Source organism: Astatotilapia calliptera, chromosome 8, assembly GCF_964374335.1.
Source record: "Astatotilapia calliptera chromosome 8, fAstCal68.1, whole genome shotgun sequence".
Taxonomy (NCBI): domain Eukaryota; kingdom Metazoa; phylum Chordata; class Actinopteri; order Cichliformes; family Cichlidae; genus Astatotilapia; species Astatotilapia calliptera.
Genome location: NC_137429.1, coordinates 30,351,554 through 30,379,412, shown reverse-complemented (window position 1 = coordinate 30,379,412; position 27,859 = coordinate 30,351,554). Strand labels below are relative to the sequence as shown.

The 27,859-nt window shown below is 46.0% G+C and overlaps 1 protein-coding gene and 1 long non-coding RNA gene across 6 annotated transcripts in view; one reads left to right on the top strand and one right to left on the bottom strand.

Moving 5' to 3' along the window:
- rbfox3a (RNA binding fox-1 homolog 3a) overlaps positions 1-27,859 on the top strand; it is a 598,584-nt gene that overhangs the window by 408,622 nt on the left and 162,103 nt on the right. Inside the window, exon 1 of one of the 5 annotated variants that reach the window (XM_026177486.2) lies at positions 9,020-9,452. The exons of the other annotated variants lie outside the window; for them this stretch is intronic. Within the exon in view, the coding sequence (XP_026033271.1) occupies positions 9,327-9,452 (126 nt within the window). The 5' untranslated portion in view covers positions 9,020-9,326. Of the gene's footprint in view, positions 1-9,019; positions 9,453-27,859 lie in introns of those variants that run through there. 5 annotated transcript variants of the gene reach the window in all.
- On the bottom strand, positions 11,424-18,698 carry LOC113027735 (uncharacterized). The gene is made up of 5 exons (XR_013911091.1): positions 17,496-18,698; positions 17,129-17,377; positions 16,865-16,962; positions 13,856-13,955; positions 11,424-13,190 (listed from the first exon to the last, which is right to left on the bottom strand). It is a non-coding gene; the product is annotated as an uncharacterized LOC113027735 (long non-coding RNA).

Here is a 27,859-nt window from a genome sequence, read left to right as displayed (position 1 = left end):
GTTGTAGTGTGTTACTGATGGTGACCTTTGTTACTTTGGTCCCAGCTCTCTGCAGGTCATTCACCAGGTCCCCCCGTGTGGTTCTGGGATCTTTGCTCACCGTTCTCATGATCATTTTGACCCCACGGGATGAGATCTTGCGTGGAGCCCCAGATCGAGGGAGATTATCAGTGGTCTTGTATGTCTTCCATTTTCTGATGATTGCTCCCACAGTTGATTTTTTCACACCAAGCTGCTTGCCTATTGTAGATTCACTCTTCCCAGTCTGGTGCAGGTCTACAATACTTTTCCTGGTGTCCTTCGAAAGCTCTTTGGTCTTGGCCATGGCGGAGTTTGGAGTCTGACTGTTTGAGGCTGTGGACAGGTGTCTTTTATACAGATGATGGGTTCAAACAGGTGCCATTCATACAGGTAACGAGTGGGGGACAGAAAAGCTTCTTACAGAAGACGTTACAGGTCTGTGAGAGCCAGAGATTTTCCTTGTTTGAGGTGACCAAATACTTATTTTCCACCCTGATTTACGAATAAATTCTTTACAAATCCTACCATGTGGATTCATGGATTTTTTTTCACATTCTGTCTCTCACAGTTGAAGTGTACCTCTGGTGCAAATTACTGACCTCTGTCATCATTTGAAGTGGGGGAACTTGCACAATCGGTGGCTGACTAAATACTTTTTTGCCCCACTGTATACATATATATATATATATATATATATATATATATATATATATATATATATATATATATATATATATATGTATGTATATATATAATACCCAGCACGCCCCTGCGGGCGGTTTATCCTTCAAGCTCGGGTCCTCTACCAGAGGCCTGGGAGCTTGAGGGTCCTGCGCAGTATCTTAGCTGTTCCCAGGACTGCGCTCTTCTGGACAGAGATCTCCGATGTTATTCCAGGTTTCTGCTGGAGCCACTCGCCTAGCTTGGGAGTCACCGCACCTAGTGCTCCGATTACCACTGGGACCACCGTTACCTTCACCCTCCACACCCTCTCGAGCTCTTCTCTGAGCCCTTGGTATTTCTCCAGCTTCTCGTGTTCCTTCTTCCTGATATTGCTGTCATTTGAACCGCTACATCGATCACTACGGCCGTCTTCTTCTGTTTGTCTACCACCACTATGTCCGGTTGGTTAGCCACCACCATTTTGTCCGTCTGTATCTGGAAGTCCCACAGGATCTTAGCTCGGTCATTCTCCACCACCCTTGGGGGCATCTCCCATTTTGACCTCGGGACTTCCAGGTTATACTCGGCACAGATGTTTCTGTACACTATGCCGGCCACTTGGTTATGGCGTTCCATGTATGCCTTGCCTGCTAGCATCTTGCACCCTGCTGTTATGTGCTGGATTGTCTCTGGGGCATCTTTACACAGCCTGCACCTGGGGTCTTGCCTGGTGTGATAGACCCCAACCTCTATGGATCTTGTACTCAGAGCTTGTTCTTGTGCTGCCATGATTAGTGCCTCTGTGCTGACTTTCAGAATCAGAATCAGAATCAGAATGGGGTTTATTGCCAAATGTTGAGCAGGTTTACAACATTAGGAAATTGCTGCGGTGCTTCAGTGCGAACATGCTGTCATAAATAGCACTTAAATAGACATGGAAAAAAATAAAAGTAGGGATAAGAATTAAAAGTGCTACGTGGAAAGATATGTGCATGAGATATACATGAGATATATACATGAGAATAAGAATTAAGAGTGCTACGTTGAAAGATATATACATGAGTGCAGGTGGTGATCAGTGCCAAACATAGAATGATGCAGTGACACAGCGTAGGGTCATGTGTTAGTGGTGGGTACAGTCATATGGTTATTGTTCATGTGTCCAACAGCAGAGGGGAAGAAACTGTTCTTATGGCGAGAGGTTCTGGTGCGAATGGACCGGAGCCTCCTGCCTGAGGGGAGCAGGTCAAACAGACTGTGTCCAGGGTGAGAAGGGTCAGCTGAGATCCGAGCTGCACGCCGCAATGTCCTGGAGGTGTACAGGTCCTGCAGAGATGGGAGTCTGCAGCCAATCACCTTCTCAGCAGAGCGCACAACACGCTGCAGTCTCTGTTTGTCCCTGATAGTGGCTCCAGCGTACCACACGGTGATGAAGGAGGTGAGGATGGACTCGATGATTGCAGTGTAGAACTGCATCATCGTCCGTGTTGGCAGGTTGAATTTCTTCAGCTGCCTCAGGAAGTACATCCTCTGCTGGGCTTTCTTGATGACGGAGGTGATGGTGGGCTCCCACTTCAGGTCCTGGGTGATGGTGGTACCCAGGAAGCGGAATGAGTCCACAGAGGTGATGGGGGTGTCAGTCAGGATGATGGGGGGGAGTGGGGCTGTGTGCTTCCTGAAGTCCACAATAATCTCCACTGTCTTCTGGGCATTCAGCACCAGGTTGTTGTGGCTGCACCAGGACACCAGACGTTCAACCTCCCTCCTGTAGGCAGACTCGTCCCCGTCCGAGATGAGTCCAATAACGGTGGTGTCATCTGCAAACTTGATTAGCTTGACAGACTGGTGGGTGGAGGTGCAGCAGTTGGTGTACAGGGAGAAGAGCAGAGGAGAAAGAACACAGCCCTGAGGGGAGCCGGTGCTGATGGTCCGGGAGTCCGAGACATTCTTTCCCAGCCTCACATGCTGCTTCCTGTCCGTCAGGAAGTCAGTGATCCACCGGCAGATGGGATCAGGCACATTCATCTGGGAAAGCTTGTCTCGGAGATGGTCTGGAAGGATGGTGTTGAAGGCAGAGCTGAAGTCCACAAACAGGATCCTGGCGTAGGTTCCTGGGGAGTCCAGATGCTGCAGGATGAAGTGTAGGGCCATGTTGATGGCGTCGTCTACAGACCTGTTGGCTCTATATGCAAACTGCAGGGGGTCCAGGAGGGGGGCCGTGAGGGTCCTGAGATGGGAGAGAACTAGGCGCTCAAAAGACTTCATGACCACAGATGTCAGAGCCACGGGTCTGTAGTCATTTAGTCCAGTGATCCTAGGTTTCTTGGGGACAGGGATTATGGTGGAGGACTTGAAGCAGGCAGGCACATGACATGCCTGCAGTGAGGAGTTGAAAATGCCAGAAAACACTGGGGCCAGCTCGTTTGCACAGTGTCTGAGGGTGGCAGGAGACACACCGTCTGGGCCGGGAGCTTTTCGAGCATTCAGGTTCTTAAACTGCTTCCTCACATCTGCTTCATGAATATGAAGAGTTGTGGTGGGAGGAGGTGGTGTGAAATCCTCTTTTGTGTGGGGTGAGGAGGGGGGTGTTGTAGGTGAACGGTTTGAAGGTGGTGATGGCTCTATGGAGGGGGGAGAGGTGGGGGAATTAGTGTCCAAAGTGCCTCTATTGTTGGGGCCGTTGGAGGTGTGAAGGCTGCCTGATGGCTTGTCAAAACGGCAGTAGAAGTCGTTAAGGGTGTTGGCTAAGAGCAAGTCATCAGTGGAGTGGGGGGTTTTAGGCTTGTAGTTGGTGATATTCCTAAAACCTTTCCACACAGAGGCCGAGTCATTCTCTGAGATCTGCTGCTGCATCTTCTCAGAGTGCTGATGTTTGGCAATGTCCACTTCTTTAGTGAACCTGTACTTGGCCTCTCTCTAGCAGTCCCTGTCTCCGCTTCTGAACGCCTTTCTCTTTTCCAGCCACAGCTTTTTGAGTTTAGGAGTAAACCAGGGTTTGTCATTGTTATAACTCACCCTGGTGCGTGATGGCACAATGCTGTCCTCACAGAAGTGGATATAGGAGGTGACAGTGTCCGTAAACTCGTCCAAGCTGTTAGAAGCAGCTTGTCCAGCTTTGTCCAGCCACTGGTAGGATTTCTGGATATCAGCCACCTCCTCTATCTGCCGGTGGTACATACCATGCAGGGGCCTGTCCTTCCATGATGGTTCCTCGTCTCCCTCCTCTTTCTTGGGTTTCTGCTGCCTGAGGTATTCACTGAGCACTCGGTCAGTTGGGGCCATCTTCCCAATGTATTCTTGGATGTTCGTTGTCTCATCCTGGACTGTAGTGCTTACACTCACCAGTCCCCGGCCCCCTTCCTTCCGCTTAGCGTACAGCCTCAGGCTGCTGGACTTGGGGTGAAGCCCTCAATGCATGGTAAGGAGCTTTCTTGTCTTTATGTCAGTGGCTTCTATCTCCTCCTTTGGCCAGCCTATTACCCCAGCAGGGTACCTGATCCGGGCAGGGCGTAGGTGTTGATTGCCCGGATCTTGTTCTTACAATTCAGCTGACTCCTCAGGATTTGCCTGACCCTCTGCAGGTACTTGGTGGTTGCAGCTTTTCTAGCGGCCTCTTCATGGTTCCCAGTCGCCTGCGGGATCCCCAGGTACTTGTAACTGTCCTCTATGTCTGCAATGTTGCCTTCTGGTAGTTCAATCCCCTCAGTTCTGACTACCTTCCCTCTCTTTGTTACCATCCGACTACACTTCTCCAGTCCGAACGACATTCCAATGTCATTGCTGTATAGCCTGGTAGTGTGGATCAGTGAATCGATGTCTCGTTCACTCTTTGCATACAGCTTGATGTCATCCGTGTACAGGAGGTGGCTGACAACTGCTCCGTTCCGTAGTCGGTATCCGTAGCCAGTCTTGTTAATGATCTCACTGAGGGGGTTCAGGCCTATGCAGAACAGCAGTGGGGACAGAGCATCTCCTTGGTAGATCCCGCACTTGATGGTGACTTGTGCTATGGGCTTGGAGTTGGCCTCTAGTGTTATACACCACATCCCCATTGAGTTCCTGATGAAGGCTCTTAGGGTCCTGTTGATCTTGTACAATTCTAGGCATTCCAGTATCCAGCTGTGGGGCATTGAGTCATAGGCCTTCTTGTAATCAATCCAGGCAGTGCACAGGTTGGTCAGTCTGGTCTTGCAGTCTCGGCTGGCTGTTCTGTCTACCAGTAGCTGGTGTTTTGCGCCTCTGGTATTCTTGCCAATTCCTTTCTGTGTCCTACTCATGTATTGACCCATGTGCCTGTTCATCTTAGCCGATATGATGCCTGACAGGAGCTTCCATGTAGTACTGAGGCAGGTTATTGATCGGTAGTTGGAGGGGACCGGTCCCTATATATATATATATATATATATATATATATATATATATATATATATATATATATATATATATATATATATATATATATAGGGTACAGGAACATCTGTGCCGAGTATAACCTGGAAGTCCCGAGGTCAAAATGGGAGATGCCCCCAAGGGTGGTGGAGAATGACCGAGCTAAGATCCTGTGGGACTTCCAGATACAGACGGACAAAATGGTGGTGGCTAACCAACCGGACATAGTGGTGGTAGACAAACAGAAGAAGACGGCCGTAGTGATCGATGTAGCGGTTCCGAATGACAGCAATATTAGGAAGAAGGAACACGAGAAGCTGGAGAAATACCAAGGGCTCAGAGAAGAGCTCGAGAGGATGTGGAGGGTGAAGGTAACGGTGGTCCCCGTGGTAATCGGAGCACTAGGTGCGGTGACTCCCAAGATAGGCGAGTGGCTCCAGCAGATCCCGGGAACAACATCGGAGATCTCTGTCCAGAAGAGCGCAGTCCTGGGAACAGCTAAGATACTGCGCAGGACCCTCAAGCTCCCAGGCCTCTGGTAGAGGATCCGAGCTTGAAGGATAAACCGCCCGCAGGGGCGTGCTGGGTGTTTTTTTTATACATAGATATAGATATATTGCATACACATTGTAGCTCTCAATGGTTAACTGGTAAAATGATGGGAGGAGGGCGACTGGCCTTATTCAGTTTCCTAAGTGAAGATGTTGTTGGGCTTTCTTCATGGTGGTGGTGGTGTTCAGGTTCCAGGAGAGGTTAGCTGATATGTGCACACCCAGGAACTTCACACTGTTGACCATCTCAGCAGCAGATCCGTTGATGTGCAGTGGGCTGTGGGTCGTTGAGCTCTACCTGACGTTAACAACCATCTCTCTAGAGACAGGTTGTTGTTCTCACTCCAGTCCACCAGGAGTTCACCTCCTCTCTGTATTGATCATTGTTGGTGATGAGACCCACCACTGTTGTGTCATCTGCAAACTTGATGATGTGATTTGAGCTGTACTGTGCAGTACGTCATGTGTTAGCAGGGTGAACAGCAGTGGACAGCATCACTCCTGTTTTTTCTCTCTGCCATTCCTCCGAGCGGATTAGATCTAAAATTATGACTTACCTTCACTTTTTTTATTTAACTTAATAACTTTGTTATTTGGTGAGTTTTGTAGTGGATGAAAAATAAATATAGCAGCAAAATATGAAGAAACTGCTGTTTGCTGTCCCTCTCTGAGGGCCCATAAATTAGGAAGATAGAGAGGGAACAGAGTGGGGCATATACATATTTTAGTGTTGCTCATTATTCATCCATTAGCGCTTTTTTTTCAGGGAAAGACTGCGTTTAAACCAAATATCCTCCTCACAGCTGAGCTATAAATTACATGCAGTCAGCTCTATGACTCGTATACGGGTGTTAACGACATGCTTGTTTTCATCTGTAACTGAAGGATTATTCCACCGTACACTGATGTCTTCTTTTCATCCAACCCATTAAACTGTTAGATATATGTGGGTACAAGACAATGTTTTCTCAGCCCATAGTTTGTTACAGCAGTTTAAACCACGATGAAATACTAATAACAGCATGCTGCATATGAACATTATACTAACAACACTAGTACTAATAGTAATACATAAAATAATAATAGTGAGACTAAAAATCTACTTTCTAATACACATAATAGTGTTAATACTAAATAATGCCAGATCAGGACAGATCAGCCTTGTAGAGCTGTGGGTGACCCAGACCTGTACTGAAAGCCCGCAGCACAGCGGTGGCTGTAGCTCAGCGGATAGAGCAGCTCATCTACTGATCAGAACGCTGGTGGTTTGATCCCACATTGTTATCCTTAGAGAGATGCTAAGTTGCTCTACAATGCATCCATTGGAGCATTCAACTTCATTTATACAGCGTTAAAGGCGCTTTATGATTTAAGGTAGACCCTTCAATAAAACATATGAATGCTGGAATGAATGTGAGAAACATTTGTATAAAGTGCTTTGTTGCTCCTGTAGAGCAGAAACTATTTATAAGTGCAACAGTTATTGTGCTTAAGTATCATTGTCGTGTTTTAAGCTTCTTACAGTTTCAAAACAGGCTCCTTACTTTAACAGTATCATTTATAGCTTTTATACTGAGGGGTTAAAGTGGGCCAGGATGTAAGTTTGCATCTAACCTGTGAGAAACGAGCATGAAGGGAGTTAGATTTTTAATTTCAAATGCAGCGTTTCTATCAGCTCAACAACCATCAACAGTCACACAAACTGTTTGTGTGCAGTTTGTCTCACAGTGTGTTGCAGAGCTAACTTCACTCAGAGAAAGATGAGAAAGACAGGAGAGCAAGAAGAGAGCTTCGATTTAAAGGGAAGGATGCTCACTTTCATCAAGTGCAGACTTAAAGATTACATGCAGTACAATCATCTTTGACTTATGATTATTTTCCCAACAGCTGAAACACTCTGGTAGTATTCATGTTTACCTTTCTATCTAAGCTTCAGTGACCAGGAAGTAACTCAAGTCCTTCATTGGGCCATAGTGTAAATGACTGCATAGACCTGTGTTGTATTGTTTGTTGTGGTATGTGTGGTAGTAATTGCTGTGCTGGTTTTTAGTTACCTGGCTGCTGCTCTGGTTTGAGTAAGAGGAGGCTGAGGGTGGAGCTGCTGTGACCACACAGGAGGGAATGCAGTTCATCCTTTATTACACTGAGCTGTTGTCTCTATGGTTTTCCCCTTTAAAGTATACGATGGTTCATTCCCTTACTTTATAAGTCGAGCTGGCTCTCCTTTGGTCAGTTTGCAGAGTTATTTTCTTAAGTGATTGTTTGAGTAGAACTTTGTTGAGGAGGCCTCCTGTATGTTCTCGGCTGCCCTGACTGGACTCATTTTCCTGTTTAGGTGTGGAGGCAAAGCCACGATACCTCTTCAGTACTTTAACTTTTACAGGAGTATTTTTTAACAAAAGTATTTGTACTTGTACTAAAGAAACTCTGTACTTTGCCACCTCTGACCGTGACAGACAGACCACTGCAGCATGTTTGTCAGGCAGTAATCCGTCAGCAGTGACATTTCCTGAAGACTCTCAGTAGAAACAGCCAGACTTCAGTAAGTAAAGACGCTGATCCTCACTGGGCAGCCATGTCTGTAATATACAGACGACTGCATCGTCCTCTGTCAGATTCAGTCTGTACGCAGTCTCAGAAGGAGATGTTTCATCAATGCTGTTAGGTGGACTCTCTGGTATGTTTGAGGACAGCTGGCCAGTAGTTGTTCAGCTCAGCTGGTACGGAGGTGCTGAGGCTGTGTGGTGAAGGAGGCAGCAGGAGGCCTCTGAACTAAACCTGTTGGAGACACTGTTCAGCAGCTTCACAGCCTCATCAGTCCTAACAGCTCTGTTTGTACTTTGGTGTTAGCACCACTCACAGTACGGTTTGTTCTGCCAGCGTGTGGGCAGAACATGCAGATCCACTGTTCATGCATGCAGGAGGCGCAGTGCTACATTGAGTGGTCTTACTGCTGAGATACTGTGTTGTTCAATGAGATACTGATGGTAGAGGTGTGTGAGTGTGTGTGAGTGTGTGTGTGTCTGTGTGTGAGGAGAGCAGATCTGCGTTAACGCAGAGCTGGTCATGGCAGAGCTGTCTATAGTAAGTGTTAATGACGTGGACCAGCTTCTGTTGTTATGTGTGTATGAGTGTGCACACACAGAGAGATGCACAGTCTCTTATCCTCGCGCGTTTGATGTCAGGATACTCCAGAGCCTCCTCTCTCCTCCTCCCCATCCTCTCCTTCCTTGTTCTTTTCCAGCCGCTCCTCTTCCATCCAATCCGTCCCTCCTAGTCCCTCTTTTTTTCCTCCAATCACTCCCTTCCTTTCCTTAAGGACCTCCCAGATCTTTTTAGTCCTGCCTTGCCGCCACCTCCTTCTCTACTCTCCTTTCTCTCTCCCTCCTGCATCCCTCCTCTCTCCCTCCCTCTGTAGCTGCTCGTGTGCCTTGGTTTCTGCACCTCGTTCTCAAAGTAAACAGAGAAGAAGAGAAGCAGAGGCTTCACGTTCCTACACACACACACGGGATTTTCTTGAGCTTCAGCTGCTGAGAGTGTGTGCTGGCATCCTCAGTGGTGTGTGTGCATCAGCTGTATTAACTCTGACTGCTCATCGCTGCCACTGAAAGAAGTAAAGAAGCAAGAAGGGAGGGGACAGGAAGTGAAGGCAGAGAGCGAGGATAGTGAGAGTGAAGTAAACAGAAGTGTGAGTGACTCTCCATGAGTAAGCTGTCCCGCCTCCACATGCTGTGCTCTATGGCGAACTCTGGCTGTGTACTGCTGTCCGGGTCGGGGATGTTGGCCCACTCTCTGCAGTGCCCGCCTGCTTTTCTCTATCTGCCCCAGGTAAGACATTACACAACACCAGCAAACAAGCTTCTCTTCATTCTCCTCCTCTTCTTCTTTATTATTCTGCATCTGTTGTTTCTATTATTACTTCAGTGGCACTGTGACCCAGCTCTGTGTGTCTTATTGATACAAACATGTTCACAGGTTGGCACTTTGGAAAAACTTTAATGATCCGTGCACACTTCACTACTTCCATGTCTTCTGCTCTGGTATGCAAGCACTCATGAACATGGACTCAAAACTGTTAGCTAAGCTGTGTGCCTATGTGCGCGCCCGTGTGTGCGCCCGTGTGTGTTCAGCGGGCAGCAGCACAGAGACAGATGTCAGCTCAGACCTGAATTTGAGAGCAGCAGTGAGTAAGTGCTGGCTCACTCCTTGACGTGGCTCCATGCCTGTCCCTCCGATGGCTGTGTTTCTGTTAATCGTGCTGTTTTGCTTCAGTTATTACTCTGCACCTCACTCTGTTTGTTTACTGTAAAAGTACTCAGCAGATCGGTCAGCTGCCGTGTTACGTGCCAGCACATTGCATGGCTCTGCGCGAGCATGCGCCTGCCTGGTTTTACTGCTGGCACCATGTGCGGTGGCAGGCGGTCCCTTTTTCTCTAGACAGTCTGTTATTGCGGCCGTATAAAATATGATAAGACTGGAGAGAGCTGCCACATAAAATACGAGCATGCTGCAGTGAGCTAACCTGCCACGTCCTGACTCCAAATAGTCAGCACACATCACCTTTACAGGGCAGCCCAGACCACCTGGCTGCTGTCCGCACACACAAACATGCAGACACACGCATGCACAGAGAGAACGCAGCAGCTGGGATTGACAAACACACACACTTTGTTTCATGTGGCTACACAAACGCCACGACTCCTCGGGGAAGCAGTATGTTAGAAGCTAATGGTGTGTGTGTGTGTGTGTGTGTCTGTGTGTGTGTTCATTGCCTCTGGTACACATGGGCAGATCTTGTCGCATCATTTTGCTGTTTTTCCTGCGCAGACTTTTTTCATCTGTGGAAAACACAAATGTTGGTCATAAAAAGTGAAACTATTGTTGCTGAAGTGCAGCGATGAGCTTCAACCCTCCTGGTGTTTTCTTTGGCATGTGAATCTTCTGCTCAACAGACTTTTTAGTTTTCACGTCTTTATGTCATCAGGTTCAAACTTTTTGTCACAGTACAAACCTCCACATCCTTCACCGAGTGCAGCAGATTCCACAACTGCTGTTTATGCAAAGCTTTGTACCAATTCCTGCCAGGAAATAGACACGTACGCAGTGAGCAGCTCGTCATTGTAACACAGCAATATTTAAAAAAGCAAAAAATACAGCATTACAGTATCAGTATCAGTACTTCATCTGTTTTGATGTTCTGTGGGCCAAAGTATTTTATCCAGTGTGTGTTGGACATACCCGAGCACACATGCAAACTGATGCTCGGTGTGTGCTGATGTGGATCAGGTACATTGGACGTGTTCTGATGATTGCCTTAGAAACTGAGAGAAAGAAACGTGTAACTCAGTATCTGAACAGCTGGCAGTGGTCAAGCCTCTGTGTGCTGTGTTGAAACCCTCTGTAGGATCCATCCGTCTGCCCGTCCTCTGTTTATCCATATGAACAGACAGCGGTGACTGCAGCTAAGCATACCCCCCATATATTTCTCTCTTCCATCATTATATATTGGATTTCCTTTCCCTTGCTCCTCTTCAATCCTCCTTTGTCTCTCTCTCCCTTTTTTCTGAGGCATTGCCTTGGAAAATGCAGTCCTCTTAAGTCAATAGCATGTGCTAAATTTGCTTGTGCAAGCTCCTTTGCACTCCCCAGGGTGGAAGGGTTGGACTGAGGAGGTATGAATCTTTACCAAACCACACGGATACTTAAACACTTCCTGTCTATTGCACCTACCGTTGGAATTACACTGAGGAGTGTGGAGAAATAAACCGTTCATGTTCCTTTCACTCTCTGCTTGTCTTTACAACGGTAATAGTGAAACATTGTGTGGATAGTACAGCTGAGAGTACTACATGAGCTTTACTGTGGAGCAAAAACAGTGTTATGCAAACACGTGTGATTTATCTCTGCTTAAGCAACAACAACTGATTTAATAATTACACACATTCTGAGTTTTGTGCATGTCTGTTATCTCAGGGCCATGATCTCACTGTGATCCACGGCCAATTGTCTTTCCACATAAAATTAATTAATGGCTGTTTATTATATAACCTACAGTCTCCATGTGAGTGTGTTTGAAGCACCTGATGACATCTCAAACACAATATACATGCTTAAACACGCAGACGGCCCAGGCTGGGAGGCTGAGTTTGTTGATCACCTGTTCAGGCTGGCCTGCCTCAGGACAGCTGAGACAGCTGCTGAGGTGTTAAGAAGATGAGTGAATGTATTTACAGCACGATCCCAAACAGTCTGTGGCTTTGGAAACCCTCGTTTGTGTGTCCTCTTGTTCTCTGTGCTTGATGTGTAAGAATAAAGTGAAGTGGTTGTTACTGCTGGAGGAAACTCTTTCTATCTGAGCTTCAAAGGTCTCAGTACACAGAACCATCAGCATCCTGTACCACAGCAGTTTTACTGCCTTCATGAGTTTCTCGGCATGCACAAGCACACAAACACACACACGCACAGAGCACCACCACCACACTCCTTTCAAATGTAGTTTGTTTGAACCATCGCGTTGTTGCTGATGCTACAAAACACAGACATGTTCAGTTCAGCTCAGAGAAAAGAGAAAGGCAGGAACAAAGAGCTGAAAATAAAAAAAATAAAATAAAAATGGAGACAATATTTAGAAAAAGGCAAATACACTGTAAAAAAAAAACTGTCAAATTTACGGTAAAATACCGGCAGCTGTGGTTGCCAGGAACATACCGTGTAAAAAATGTGGAATCTGTAAAAGACAATACGGTATATTGGTTTTGTAACCCTAATTTTTAAGGTAGACAACGTATTATTTTACCAAAATCATGATAGAAAAAAAAACAAATATATTTGTCAATTATACAGCAATTTAATGTAAAAAATGCAACTTTCCATAGCTTTTTACGGATATTTGCAGTAAAGAAAAAGTTATAATATAATAATATTTACAGTAATTTGTTGTTAACTTAACAGTAATAGGATAGACCCTATTATTGTAAATAACTGTAAAAATAACAGAAATATGTTAAACCTTATTAAAACCTTTGACAGTAAAAAACACAGTGAAATTGTATAACAAATTACAGCATTTTATTTTGACCAGATACATTTTACGGTAAATTCCTGGCAACCACAGCTGCCGGTATTTTACCGCTAAAAATACAGTACAATATGAGGAACATAAATGGTTTACCGTACATTTTACATTTGCAACCGCTAAATATAGAAAAATCTAAAGATGCTCATATACAACCAAGGTAGAGAATATTACTGAAACAATGAGAAAATTTGACATACCATTTGAAAACAGACTAAACATATCATTTTCTCTATTCCTACAAAACAGCATAGATCTTGAGAATACAGCATGTGTCCATATATATGGCTGGTAATCCATGGAGGAATGAATAAACATGAAACAAAATATTACCTGCCCCTGACCTATCAACAGTAATGAGTCACTGGGTCCTGCCTTGGTGAAGGAAAGAACTCAGTGGAGTTTCTAATGCGCATGGTGTCGAAGATACAAGCTCTGCAGGAGTACTTCAATGTCAATCAGGAGTTCACTTTGGACTGGCAGGATCCCCTCTGCAGCAAAAAAAAATGGACAAAGTTTGATCAGTGCTTGAGCAAAATGCACAGAAATGAACAAAACGTGCTGCCAAAAACAGATCTAATGATAAATTATTACTTAAGTGTAAAATATACAGTTCTTAAAGGATAACTATTGCCAAAACGCAACATGGGCTGTTTTTTTTTTTTGTTTTTTTTTTTTTTACTGTAAACAAGACAAACATATATCTAAAAGCATAATTACGACAAACGAGCCGTTTTTGAGATTGACCGTGATTTTGTTTTGTGGTCAATAGCCAGTGAATGGGAATACTAGGGGGCCGGGGCATAAATTTGAGCGCATCAAAATCGATACAGTAAAAAAAAAAAAAAAAAAAAAACAGCCAAGGTTGCGTTTTGGCAATAGTTATCCTTTAAATCTACTTATGTAAAAGTGATACATAGACAACGCAGCCCTAATCACAATCATAATTTGTTGGAAAACGTATTTAAGTTTCCTATTGATTTATCATAGAACTTGAAGTTAATAGCTGAATGCATGGTGATGAGACCTATCATTCAATCGACATTTTATAGCGTGTGAAATTGCTCACCTGGACATGAACCTGAGCTCGGCTGATTAAGATTAGTGTCTCTTGTCCATCTTTCTTTAGCAAAACTTGAATAATACCACTGCTTACCTCTTATTGAATCTTTGGGTGCAGACTTAATTGAAGAGCCTCGTATAAACAGGCAGGGTGTGATGTGTAGGGAAACCAAAGAATACAGCCGCCATCATTTCTGCCAGAATAGAATAGAATAGAATAGAATAGAATAGAATAGAATAGAATAGCCTTTATTGTCATTGTACAGAGTACAACGAAATTGGAGTGCCACTCCCTTGGTGCAAGTTTCAGTAATAAATATAAATGTAAAATATAAAAAGTACAAAAAAACAATCGTAAGTACTCAAACAATATCAAATCAAATCAAATCAAATCACTTTTATTGTCACATCACATGTGCAGGTACATTGGTACAGCACATGTGAGTGAAATTCTTGTGTGCGAGCTTCACAAGCAACAGAGTTGTGCAAAATACAATAATGTAAACAAGCAAAATACAAGAATGGCTACATCTGAAACTAATAAATATATGTACAATATATAATAGTATATGCGTTTCTGGATATATACAGGATAGCAGCACGGATATAATGAAAGTATGAATAGCAGCATAATATGATGACAGTATGAATAGCAGCATAATATAATGACAGTGACGGTATGGAATAGGTTCAATTGTTTTTGTGCTTATTTACTACGGTGATAGCTCTGGGAAAGAAGCTATCCCTGAATCTGTTTGTCCTGGTTTTATGTGACCTGTACCGTCGGCCTGACGGTAATAGTTCAAACAGTTGGTTGCTGGGGTGAGAGTGGTCCTTGATGATATTGCCAGCTCTGCTGAGGTACCGAGAGTTTGCAGTGACCTCCAGGCTGGGCAGAGAGCAGCCAGTGATCTTCTGGGCTGTGTTGATGACCCTCTGCAGTACTTTCCTGTCTGCAGCTGAGCACCCTGCATACCATGTTGTTATGCCGTACGTTAGGATGCTCTCTATGGTGGCTCTGTAAAATGTCACCAGCAGCCTCTCCTCCAGGTTGTTCCTCCTGAGCACTCTCAGAAAGTGGAGACGCTGCTGGGCCTTTTTAACCACCGCCGTAGTATTTGCAGTCCAGGAGAGGTCATCAGATATCTGCACGCCCAGAAACCTCATGGAGTGTACCCTCTCCACACAGCTCCCGTGAATGTAAAGTGGGGCCGGGTCTGCTCTGCCCTTCCTGAAGTCCAAGATAAGTTCTTTAGTTTTCGTGGTGTTCAGTTGGAGGTTGTTAACTGAACACCACTCAGTCAGTATGTTGACCTCATCTCTATAGTCCGACTCATCCCCCCTTGAGATGAGTCCAACCACTGTGGTGTCATCCGCGAACTTTATGATGGTGTTTGAGAGATGGGTAGGGGAGCAGTCGGATGTGTAGAGCGTAAACAGGACGGGACTCAAAACACATCCTTGTGGAGACCCGGTGCTGAGTGTGATGGTGCTGGACCGGTGGGGGCCGAGTCTGACAGACTGTGGTCTATTTGTCAGGAAGTCCTTGATCCAGAGGCAGATGGGGGTGGAGAGTCCCAGGTGAGACAGTTTCTGGACCAGGATCTCCGGGATGATATGATTGAATGCTGAGCTGAAGTCCAGAAAGAGCATTCTCACATAGCTTCCTCGGTGCTCCAGGTGACTCAGCGCAGTGTGGAGCGCTATGGTGATAGCGTCCTCGGTGGAACGATTTGTCCTGTAGGCAAATTGGTGGGGGTCCAGAGTGGGAGGCAGACCGGCCCTGATGTGCTGACAGACCAGTCTCTCAAAGCACTTCATCACTACAGGCGTAAGTGCAACAGGCCTGTAGTCATTTGGGCTGGCCACAGCTGTCTTCTTGGCGATGGGGATGATGGTGGAGGTTTTGAGGCAGGGCGGGACGGTGTTTGATGACAAGGAAAGGTTGAAGATTTTAGTGAAGACTCCGGTCAGTTCGTCAGCACATGCTCTGAGAACCTTTCCATGTATTCCATCAGGACCTGCCGCCTTCCTGGGATTCAATGACCTTAGAACACACCTCACTTGATGCTCCCTGAGTGTTAGTGTGCCAGTGCTGGGGGTGGGTGGAAGTGGTGTGGCAGCTGAGGGCCTGGTCGTCTCAAAGCGGGCGAAGAAACAGTTTAGATCCTCAGCCAGTGAGGCATCAGTCCTAGATGTCGCCTGGTTATTGCTTCTGTAGTTGGTAATGTGATTGATCCCCTGCCACATTTTTCTGGGGTCGTTGTCAGCAAAGTGATCTTCAATCCTCCTCCTATAGGCAGCCTTAGCTTTCCTGATGCCTCTACTCAGGTCTGCCCTGGCCGCCCTGTCCCCTGACTTGAAGGCAGTGTTGCGGCTTTTTAGGAGGGATTGCACTTCGCTATTCATCCAGGGTTTTTGATTTGGAAACACCCTGACCCTTTTGTTGACGGTGACATTGTCAACACAGTTCCTGATGTACGAGAGTACAGTGTCCGTGTACTCCTGGAGGTTGTGGCTGGAGAATAAATCCCATACAGTTGTTGAGAAGCAGTCCTGCAGTTGAGAAAGGGCTCCTTCAGGCCAGGTTTTTATTGTCTTCGTCTGGGGCTTTGTTTTTCTCAGCAGGGGGGTGTAGGTGGGGGTGAGGGACATGCAGAGGTGGTCAGATCCAGCCAGGTAAATGGCCTGTATTTGTGGGGGAGGGGTGTCGCTCTGAAAGCATGCTTGATGTTTGAATAGTCATGGTCCAAAGTGTGTTCTCCTCTCGTAGCAAAGTCCACAAACTGGACAAATTTAGGAAGCACAGTCTTTAGGCACGCTTTGTTAAAGTCGCCGGCGACAATAAAAACCCCATCGGGGTGGGCAAGCTGTTGTTTGTTTATGGTGTTGAGCAAGAGGCTGAGAGCCGTGCTAACGTTAGCATCCGGCGGTATATAAACAGCTATCACAATAACTACTGTAAACTCCCTCGGGATGTAAAAAGGTCTGCACGAGACTGCCAGAACCTCCAAATCAGGAGAACAGTGTGTGTGAATGATCCTGCTGTTACAACGCTACTCGTTATGCACGTAAACACATAGCCCCCCTCCTCTGCTTTTACCTGAGTTGCTGTTTCTGTCATGCCGGTGTAGCGTGCGGCCTGCTAACTCGACTAATGGGGTGCAACGAAGCTTTCATTGTGGACTGGCTAGATACCTTCTGCATTCAGAAAGAAAACAAGAAGGGCATACACCATAAACAATAATAACTGACAAAAATAATGAGACAAGAAATTAAAGTAACAAAATAAGTGCAAATCAAGTTTCCCTGTGTTGCAGTGTAGCTGAATGTTTTTCAACAATTTGATTTACGGTAAAACACATACCAAATATTTCCAGCCAAGGTTTGTTTCAATCTTCAGCATGTTTTTCCTGCCATTGTCTTGAAACTGTTTCATCTGTCCCTCTCATTTGATGCTGTTTACTAAAACAAAACAGCAATATTGTAAAGGGAAAAGGGAAAATGAATTTAATGGAGAAAAAAACGAAAAAAACATTATGACCTGAAATCTCGCCATTTCCTGAGAGTCACAGGTCCTTTGAGTATCCTTATGGTTTCTGCTCAAATTCAGTGTCTGAAAAGGGTAAGAACAAAACAAACCTTTTTAATCATAATAAAGACAAAATAAGATTTAGAGACAGACAACAAAGAAATGTGTAAAATATCTTCTTGAATCTGTTTACTTTACTAACCTTGAAAGAGACTCTTGGGTCTTAGCTGTGCCACCACCCTTAAACCTTAAAACAGATGGAGACGATATGCTGGCCTGGCTTGAAATTTCCATATTTGGTGCTGTAAAACAATATCACAAACAATAGATTAATTGTACTTTTTGGACAATGGCCAAAGCATAATAGAAAAAACAGAAAGCCCTTCATGGCTATTGTGCAATGAAATCATAATCCGGTTGTTCAGTCTGACGTCACTAGCCGTGTCTGGGTCTAAACTCCGCTGCAGGTCCATATATCAAACGATCACTGTGGCATTACTGAGAGTTGAAAAACTGTCTAAAGTCTTTCATCTTTAATAAAATGATCAGCGTTCTGCTCTACCAGGTGTAACAATTGAGTTTAACATCCAGGCATCCATGAAAACGGAATTTATGACATTTAACAGAGTTAGAAGTTAGAAGCTAGCGAGCTAACTCCCTGCTATCTAAATACCATATAGCATGTCCTGACTGCGGGGTTTTGGAAACAAATTAAAATGTACAGCTCTGCTATCACTTCCAACATAAATGAAGACAGAAAACTAAACAGCAGTGACGTTTGTAGGGTTACTGAAGTTGGGCTAGCTGGTATATAATGATGTGCTACGTGACCGCTAGCTAACACAGCTATGTTAGCATAATATAAACAAGCTAACTTTTTTTCCACTGGATAAAAGTTAACGTGAGTGTTCTCGGTGGTCAGGAACAAATGTAATCGCATGGCAGGATGCTGTAAAAGGACCAAACTTCAGCCAGGAGAACAACTGAGATAATCCATCCACAATACGAGGTTAGTCATTCATATACTGCTGCATGGGCTGGGCTGTAGTTACATCCTAAGGTTTTAAAAACTGAGCTTAAATAAATGATTAGCGGTAATAAAAGCCGAGGGAGGTCAACAGTGATCACTGACTGTTTTAGGAGCTTTTTGAGATCAAATAGAAGAAAATACATAACATTAAACATGTTAACAACACAAAAGCCATATTAAACGCAGACTACTTTAGACCCGGAAGTAGGATTCGTCGCGTCATCACTGAACAACCGGATACTTACTGGTTTGTTTCTCAGATGTCTCCACTCCTAATGATTGTAGTGCCTCCAGTACAATTTCAAGGATTGAGGCAGACAGGTCCGGCAGCACCTTAGTAATGGAACTCCTTATGCTGTCCCCCATTTCCAAGATGTCTGATAAAAGAATGTGAATAATGGTCAATTTACACCAAGTGGTACCTTTGGTCTTAAAATATGAAGCTGATCTTGCTTGATACTACACTTTTATACAGTGTTTCGTAAGTACCAAACTAACAGCACCATTATTGTGACAGCACACTGTGTTTTAATGGAACCATTTGGTACCCATACTTCATGTAAGATGTTAATGGATAGAAATCAATTAAGTCAATGATGTTCACACACTGCATCTTTTCTTTTTCCTTTCTCACTGAGTGCAGATGATACTGAGAATGGTATTCTGTCACGTGCACCGACACCAGAAAATAAACACTGTCATTCTTAATCAAAATGAGAACTACTTCACCAAACTCAACAGAGTCAGAGCCCCCTGTGACAAGGAAGTGTCCTTTCTTGTACTGTGTTCCCTTGTACATCATTTCTACTGTGACCTTTGTATTGGTTTCAGTAAAGTCAAACATTTGAACTGCTTCTTGAATGGCTTTACTGTACAGCACTGAGTAAAATGGAGAACCATCTTTGACTTTCAAGACAGATTGACACAATGACCCTGCTGCAGGTTAGGCTTGAAACATCTGATGTCTTTCAGAGAGTGTATGGCAGAGGTTTTTGAAATTTTTCAGATTTATGGCACACCTCTTGAAATAACTGTGCTTACTTTCAAAGTGCATTGTCCATAATCTTATCAGTGGGCCAAATTTCAGAATCAGTGCTGGGTAATGGCGTAGAAAATGGTGTTTTGGTCTCAGGTTGCATTCTGGGAACAGAGCTTTTCTTGACTCTAAATATTCTTGAATAAGAATATCAAGATATGCTACCTGAGCCACTGAAATTTTCTGAGCACACACCATGTCTACAATATCTTTCAGCTGCAGAGTTAAGTTCCACACATCATCTGTGGGGTCTGTCACTATGTCACCAACTATGAGAGGCAGCAGTCGGAGGAAGTTCCAGTTCTGTATAGCCTGTCCTGAGAGTTTAGCTGCTTGAGGACTGACCTCAGATGGCTTTGTAGAAGCATCAGAGGCATGGTAACTAAACTGTTTGATGCGTCGGTTCAGAGTTGAGTAAGTGAACCATGCTTTTTTCTTTATGAAGTATTTCAGATACAGTGCCACATCATAAGCCAAAACTCCCTCAAAGATATCATGACCTAGACATGGTGGCAAGCCTGGCATACAAACGTTGAAGTATTTCAGTGAATTGAACACTGACCTGAACTTCACTCCTTCGACGTCTGGTGTATTGTCAATCTGGAGGCGATCAACAGCAGAGTTGTAGTTCTCTTTGGTACGTTCTGGTCCACACAGATTTGGGTCAGCACCCTGAAATTCAGATTTCGTTATCAGGTAGTACCTGCAGAAGTACTTTGAAGAACTAAAGTTTTCAGTGAAGCCACCAATACAGTGAGAACCCAGATTATCACCAGCAATGCAATACAAAGTTCCTTTGACTCTAGTTTCATCTGATGCAACAATCCCACTGTCCTCCAATTCTTTCAAGTCTGCCAGTAATTCAGAGAACCCATTAGCATGAACAAACTCTTTAAAATCTTTCTCCCTGCACAGTAAGACAATCAGAATCAGAATCAGAATACTTTATTCATCCCGAGGGAAATTAGGGTTACAGCAGGCAGCACGCTAATGGCGCATGCGCACTTACAAAGGAACCTTCTGACCAACTTTACACAAACATCACATTGGGCAGACATGTCAGAAAGGTAGGCTGATAGGAAAAAACAACGAAAATACACTACATTAGGTAAGAGGAGGAGAAAAAAAACTCCACTCAGACTGAGCTCCTAGTGGGAGAACAGTTTGATAACAGAAAAAACACCTCAGCACAAAAGCACATGACTATCAATGCACCATAGAAACACAAGACAAGCAACAGGGGCGGGTAAAGGGTAAGAGAGAGCCGGTGTAGACAGCGCATCCGGTCCTGCAGCATCTGTGCTGGTCCAGTTGACTGCTATCTTCCCCGGTAGGGCACAAGCATCGAAGGCGTTGGAAAGGGAGGGGGGATGAGTGAGTGCTTATCAGTGTAAGTGTGTGTGTGTGCGTGTCCATAGTTTAGCTGAGACAGTGTCCTTCGGCCTATCAGCCTAAGTAAACAGTCCTCCAGCCAATCCAGGTGTCCTTGCATGGGACGGGAAGAATAGCCGTAACACAGTCGTTATCAGGGAGTGATTGTTCGGCTCCACTGCAGCTGGCGCCGTGATGGGAATCCGCAATGTTTATGTTGGTTTTGTTAATTTCCATGCGAGCAGCCCAGGAGAACTTTTCAGGCTGCTCTTTAACACTCCGACACTGGCCTCTCGATCTCCCGTTGGAGAGTCGCGAGCCTCCCCATGATGGTATCAAACTTCTGTTCCATGGTGTTATCGTTCTTTTGATTCTGAGACCTCACAACTGCAGTGATCCGTTCCGCGATGTTTTCCAACTGTCGCTCAAGGGTCTCATTTTGAGCAGGCCTCTCTCTGATGTTTCCCCTCATACGCTCAATGGTGTTGTTTTGAGCCTTCACAGCAGCTGCAAGCGTCTCCAAGGTGTTGACCATATTACGTTCGTTGTGATAGGTTGCGCCTCGTTCCATTTCGATTCCAGCGGGCAGCCTTGGGGGGGTTTGAACAGCCGGTTCCGCTCTCTTATTTCTCCGATAAACCAGGGCTAAGCCAACTCCGATCAGCATGAACCCTGTTATCATGGTTCCGAATAGATAGATATCTTCAGCGTCCTCGATCGACAGTCCCGCCAGGCACATGATCCTCCAGTTCTGCCACCCGTCCATCGTGTATCCGGCTGGGAAAGTCCCTCCAGGGCACTCAGGCTCTCCCGAGCCCAGATTTCTCGTTGAGAAAAGGGTGTCAATAGCATTCAGAGACCATCCATCCATCCATCCATTCGCTTCCGCTTATCCTTTTCAGGGTCGTGGGGGGTGCTGGAGCCTATCCCAGCTGTCATAGGGCGAGAGCATTCAGAGACCAGTTGATCAAATCCATAATTCTCTTTTAGGTTTTAGAGAACGACAGTGTGAGTCTATTCCAGGGAAAGTAATGCACACAAGACAAGACAAGGACATAGAGGCTAAGCAGGGAAGATAAGGGTGAGGAGGAGAGGAGAAAAGTGTGACCGCCTTCGCTGAGAGCTAAAGAAGACAAAAAAAAAAAAGAGACGTGATCTGTGTCTGAGCGTACATGAAGTGGCAAGTTTGCCACTGATGCATATACAGCTAATACCTTGTGTTTTGTCCTTGCAGAGCCTAAAGGGTTAACGACTTCAAAGGCATCCTGGTAGAGTACTAGCTTGAGACATGATGGGTTTTGACCAAAAAAATCATTTTATTTAAAACAGCTTACTATCACTTATGTCACACAGAACATCAGCAGGAGGCTCAGTAGAGGGGTCTTCTGATTTCTGCCACAGATCAGACTCTAGCAGACATCTCAAAGTCTCTCTTAAAGGCACATAATAGGCAAACCTATCTTTTCTGTTTTCATCTCTCCCTAAAAATATTTTCTTTGGTTCCACATAGTTGAAGGCTTTTTTAAAGATCTGAGCTCTGGAGTGCACTGTCCTCAATGGCCCGGTATGACATGCAGAAAAAAGATCATAGCTTTTGACAGACTCGCAGACTTTGTTGATGTCCTCCTCTGATAATGATGTGTCATCTTTTAACAGTGATGCAAGTTTACCCAAACTGTATGTCTGTCCCAACTCATGCATGTTCTGCATTGCCTTCACAATGTTCTCTATGGTTGAAGGAGGCAGTAGAAACTGACCCTGCAATTTTAAGTAGAATAGTGAAACGTTTCTCAGAAAAAGATCACAGAATTGAGGGGGCATTTCCATGTTATCTTCATCTGTAATAGACTGTGCAGCAGGCTCGGAAATCAAGGGTACAAAGTCATCTGATGTGGTTGGAACAGATGATGATTGACATGCAGACTCTCTATATAAATCACCAATGCTGCTGTCTGAAAACTCTGTGTTTACGTGACATGTGAGCAGTAAAAGATGATTTAACTCTAAAGGTATTTGTGCATCCTCTTACTGGACAAGTGACCACGTGTCCTTCCACAATATGGCTCTTCAGATGCGCTATTAACTCTTTAGAGTTCTGACACTGACGTTCACACATCGCCATTGCACATGTAAACGAAGAAACCACCACCACACCAGTGACATGGGTGGGGGCAGAGTGTCTTCGGTAAAAATGAGCCTTAAACGCGCCATACCTGGTGTATGTCTGCTTGCAGCCTGCTTCAATACACCGAAAGAAACAACGTGGCTCATTCCGATGCAGTTTACAATGAAGCACGTAGCCCCTTGATGACTGAACTACCTTACCACAGAAATTACACGTTAACATAACTCCATGTACTTTGGTAATTCCTCCCTAGCGAATTAAGCACGCCAAATACAGAAACTAATCCAGAGCAATGCTTCCCTCGCGACAGTAATGCTAACTCAACTCACAAATGCTAACTAAATTCACAACCTCACTCATAAAAAACGAACTGCTAAAATTATCTATAAACGCTGGGCTGGTGGATTTTTATAACAGAGATAACTTGAAGTTGCATGTACTCACCTCACCTCGAACTAATTGTAAGCTGCCAGGATGTCTACAAATTCCGAAGATGCTGTGGTCCAAGCAGCAATAAATGGCGCTAATATACGAGTTCAAAACTGTGTCAGTTAGCGAAGCCAACTTGAGTGTCCTGCATGAAAAAAAGAGCGGTTGGCACACAGCTCAGCAGCGCGCCACGCTATTGGTCATTTTCAGGTGACGTCATCCCGCAATGTAACGTCGCTCTTTGTTTCTTTAGGAGGTTCGAATTTGATCAGAAGTCACGTCTGCAGACCGCTGCAGCCATGTCTTGCCTTGCTCCCCCTTTTTTTGGTGAAATGGTTCGCTCATACTGCACAATGTTGCTACCAGATTTTTTTTTCTCTGCAATTCGAACGTAAAACATCTGTACACAGTTTACCAGCAGTTTAGCTACCAATCAACAGCGATCACACAAATTCAAAATTTAAGGCCGACCCACTTAAGGTGGTCTGATAATATGGCGTGAAACACAACAACATAAAGTTGTTTTAAAATAATAATTAAAAAAGATTATTGAAATCAATTTTATTCACAATCATAAACTTTATTTTTAACATCTTCTTTTGCTGTTGATTTTTTTTTATCAGAAGGTTAACAATGATATACTGCAGGCCTAACTTTTAATCTGTATATCAGTATCTGAATTTAAAAAAAAATAAAAATACTATCAGTTTTATTGTCTTTCACTGCTGATATTTGCTTTTTTTTTTTTTTTTTTTTTAATGGTATGTACTGGTTGTATTATTACGGTGGACCCTATTTTTTAACATCTTGTTTCTGTAAAAATGAATGTTTTTGTTTGCTTAAAAATCTACAGCTTTATACTGTGAATTCCAATGTGCACAACCCCAAAAGATGTAGTTTTACTCAAATAATACCGTAAAATCTAAGTTTTTCAGACATTTTCAACATTACAATATGTAATTATAAAATGTATGCATATTTATTTGTTTTCACAGAAAATATTTATAATTTCAACATTTTATTACAGTAAAAAACAAAGTTTTATCCAGTCTCACAATTAACGGTTATTCAATCTATTTAATACAGTAAAAGGAAGTTTTTGGTTTTACGCTCCATTACCGTTGGAATTTGACAGTGTTTTGCTGTATATTTTACTGACTTTTTTTTACAGTGTATTAAAGAATGATAAGGAGCATTTCCTGGAATAAAAAGACCAAACAGTGAGCTGGGGTTAGGGCTGTTCAGATGGCTTAGTCCTGAGTTAACTGTGCAAAAAACACAACAAATTCAAAATAGTTTTTCTCTTAGATTTTAGGAGCCGACACACCCACTGTCACAGTGAAATCGTCTGTTACAAGTTCAAGCTCAAGTTCAAATTTTATTCGCCACATGCAGTGGCAGGTTGCCCTGCAGTGGAATGAACTCGCCCCCTGACCTTATACACACACAACACACACACAACACAGACATCACATGGGGATACAGTCAGAGAACGGTTGCATTACAGAAAAAACACTGAAATGTACACTACAATGGGAAAGTACAAGAGGAAAAAAAGAAACTTAGAAACAGCATGAGAACAGGAAACAAAAAAACTCCTCTGCACATAAATGTCCACAGTACAACATTATAGAGCACGTGACCAGCAACAGGGTTGGGTAGGGGGTGAGGAGTAATCCCAGGCAACACAGCAGCCATCCTGCCACTGCGCCGACTCTCCAGCGCGGGCCCAGACCCGCCTCGTGTTCCCAGGAGGCAACAAGCATCGAAGGCATTGGAAGGGGACGGGGGATGTATGAGTGCTTATCAGTGTATGTGTGTGAGTGTCCAGAGTTCAGCTGAGACAGTGTCCTTCGCCCTGCAAGGCTAAGTAGTCTAACTGTCATGAATCGCTGTGCGGCAGGCAGGAGTTGGACCCAAAATGCAGGACTCACAGACTCGGGGAGGTGAACTCAAAACACAGCTTTATTTGCTGGTAGAACAAACATACAAACTAGACTAAACTGGGAAACCATAAACTAAGAACTCACAGGGAGACACAGGGAGATCCACACACAGCATGAGGGACGACGTCACGCCGAACAGAGGGAGACGCAGACAGAAATACACAGAGGGTTAACGAGGAAAGTGGGAACACACGGGGAACACAGGTGACACTGATAATCATAACGAGACAGGGCGGGGTGAACTGAACATGACATGTACAGGCACAGAGGTTCAGACAGGAGGAGAGAGAGCACGGGGAAAACACAGACATAACGGGCTGGGGAAACATGAAACAACCACAAAGGGAGACGAGGGCTCATAAATACATAGAGGGCACACAGGGGGGAGAGAGCACGGGGAGAACTTGGACATAATGGGCAGGGGAAACATGGAATAAAACATAAGGAGAGACGAGGGCTCACAGATACACAGAGGGGCACACAGGGGGTAAAAGCCATGAAGGGAAAACACTTAGGGAACAACACAACAGGGCAACTCAGAAAACATGGCCTAAATAAGGAACAAAATACAAACATACAAGAAAACTAAGAACACTGGGCCAACATGGCCCAGGACCATGACAGTACCCCCCCCCCCCCCCCCCCCTCAAGGGCTGGCTCCCGACAGCCCAAACCCGAAAAAACAAAAACAGAAAACAACCCACCCAGGGCAGGAGGCGGGGGACCAGGACGGAGGGACCAGAACGGGAAACAAAAACAAACAACAGAAAACACAGGAGCACATGACTATAGTCCAAATAAGGTTCAGGGGGCCGACCCAGAGCCCACAGGCACAAGAGTTCACGGGTCACACGGTCGGGGGGCCGACCAGGTGGGTGGCACAGGTGACAGAGCTGGTCCGGAGGCCGACCGTGCGGAAGGCAGCGGCGATGGCGAAGGGGGGGACGACGACGGAGCAGTTCAGGGGGCCGACCGCGCGGAAGGGAGCGGCGGCGGCGAAGGAGACGACGGAGCAGTTCAGGGGGCTGACCGCACGGAAGGCAGCGGCGGCCCTCCAGTCTCAGGCATGCTGGCCATGGCCTGGTGGGCACAGGACCAGACGAGGCAGGACCAGACGAGGCAGGACCAGACGAGGCAGGACCAGACGGTGGCGATGCGGGGGCCGGACCAGACGAGGTTGCAGAGGCTGAGGCCGGACCAGGCGGAGCTGCAGAGGCTGAGGCCGGACCAGGCGGAGCTGCAGAGGCTGAGGCCGGACCAGGCGGAGCTGCAGAGGCTGAGGCCGGACCAGGCGGAGCTGCAGAGGCTGAGGCTGGACCAGGGGGAGCACAGGCTGAAGCCGAAGCTGGGCCAGGCGGAGCAGAAGCAGAAGCCAAAGCTGGACCAGAAGCAGAGGCTGAGACCGGACCAGGCGTAGCAGAAGCAGAGGCTGAGACCGGACCAGGCGTAGTAGAAGCAGAGGCTAAGACCGGACCAGGCGTAGCAGAAGCACAGGCAGAGGCTGGCCCAGGCGTAGCAGAAGCACAGGCAGAGGCTGGCCCAGGCGTAACAGAAGCACAGGCAGAGGCTGGACCAGGCGTAGCAGAAGCACAGGCGGATGCAGCCGGACCAGGCGAGGACGAGGCGGTCGCAGGTGGCGGCTGGACAGGCTCCTCGGGCCCTCCAGCTGATGCGGCGTGAGGCTGAACAGGCCCCTCAGACCCTCCAGCGGAGACAGGAGGCTGAACGGGCCCCTCGGACCCTCCAGCGGAGACAGGAGGCTGAACGGGCCCCTCGGACCCTCCAGCGGAGACGGGTGGCTGAACGGGCCCCTCGGACCCTCCAGCGGAGACGGGCGGCTGAACGGGCCCCTCGGACCCTCCAGCGGAGACAGGAGGCTGAACGGGCCCCTCGGACCCTCCAGCGGAGACAGGAGGCGCTGGCTGGGCTCACTGGAACCCCCAGCGGACGAGGTAAATGGCGACACGGGAGCCGCGGAGTGCTGGATGAGCTCATCCAAGCTTCCAGCAGGAGCCGATGTAGAGCCAGAGAGAATTGGGACCCCGGGCTCAACGTTAAGCTGGCTAGAAAACTGCACTGCTACGGGGAACTGGGCCAAAGGTTCAGGTGCGAGCTGAGCTGCTGGACACACGGGGACCTGAGCTGCTGGACACACGGGGACCTGAGCTGCTGGACACACGGGGACCTGAGCTGCTAACGGTGGAGAAGTAAATGACTGCACAGGGTACTGAACTGATGTCTGTAGTAACGGTGGTGGTGAGAGTGGAGTAGGTGGTGGAGTTAACGACTTCACAGGGGAATGAACTAGAGGTAGTGACGGTTGTGGTGCTGGTGGTTGAGTGGGTGACTGTGCTAAAGGAGGCTGCACTGGGGACACTGGAGACTGCACTGGGGAAAGCAGGGCTGCAGGAGGCTGCACTGGGGACACTGGAGACTGCACTGGGGACACTGGAGACTGCGCTGGGGACACTGGAGACTGCGCTGGGGACACTGGAGACTGCGCTGGGGACACTGGAGACTGCACTAGAGACTGCAGTGATGGTTGTAGTGGAGGTGTGACGGGTGGAGGAGTGGCTGAAGTGGCTGCAGGTCGGGCGGCTAGTGGCTCAGCTACAGAGCATATTAACGG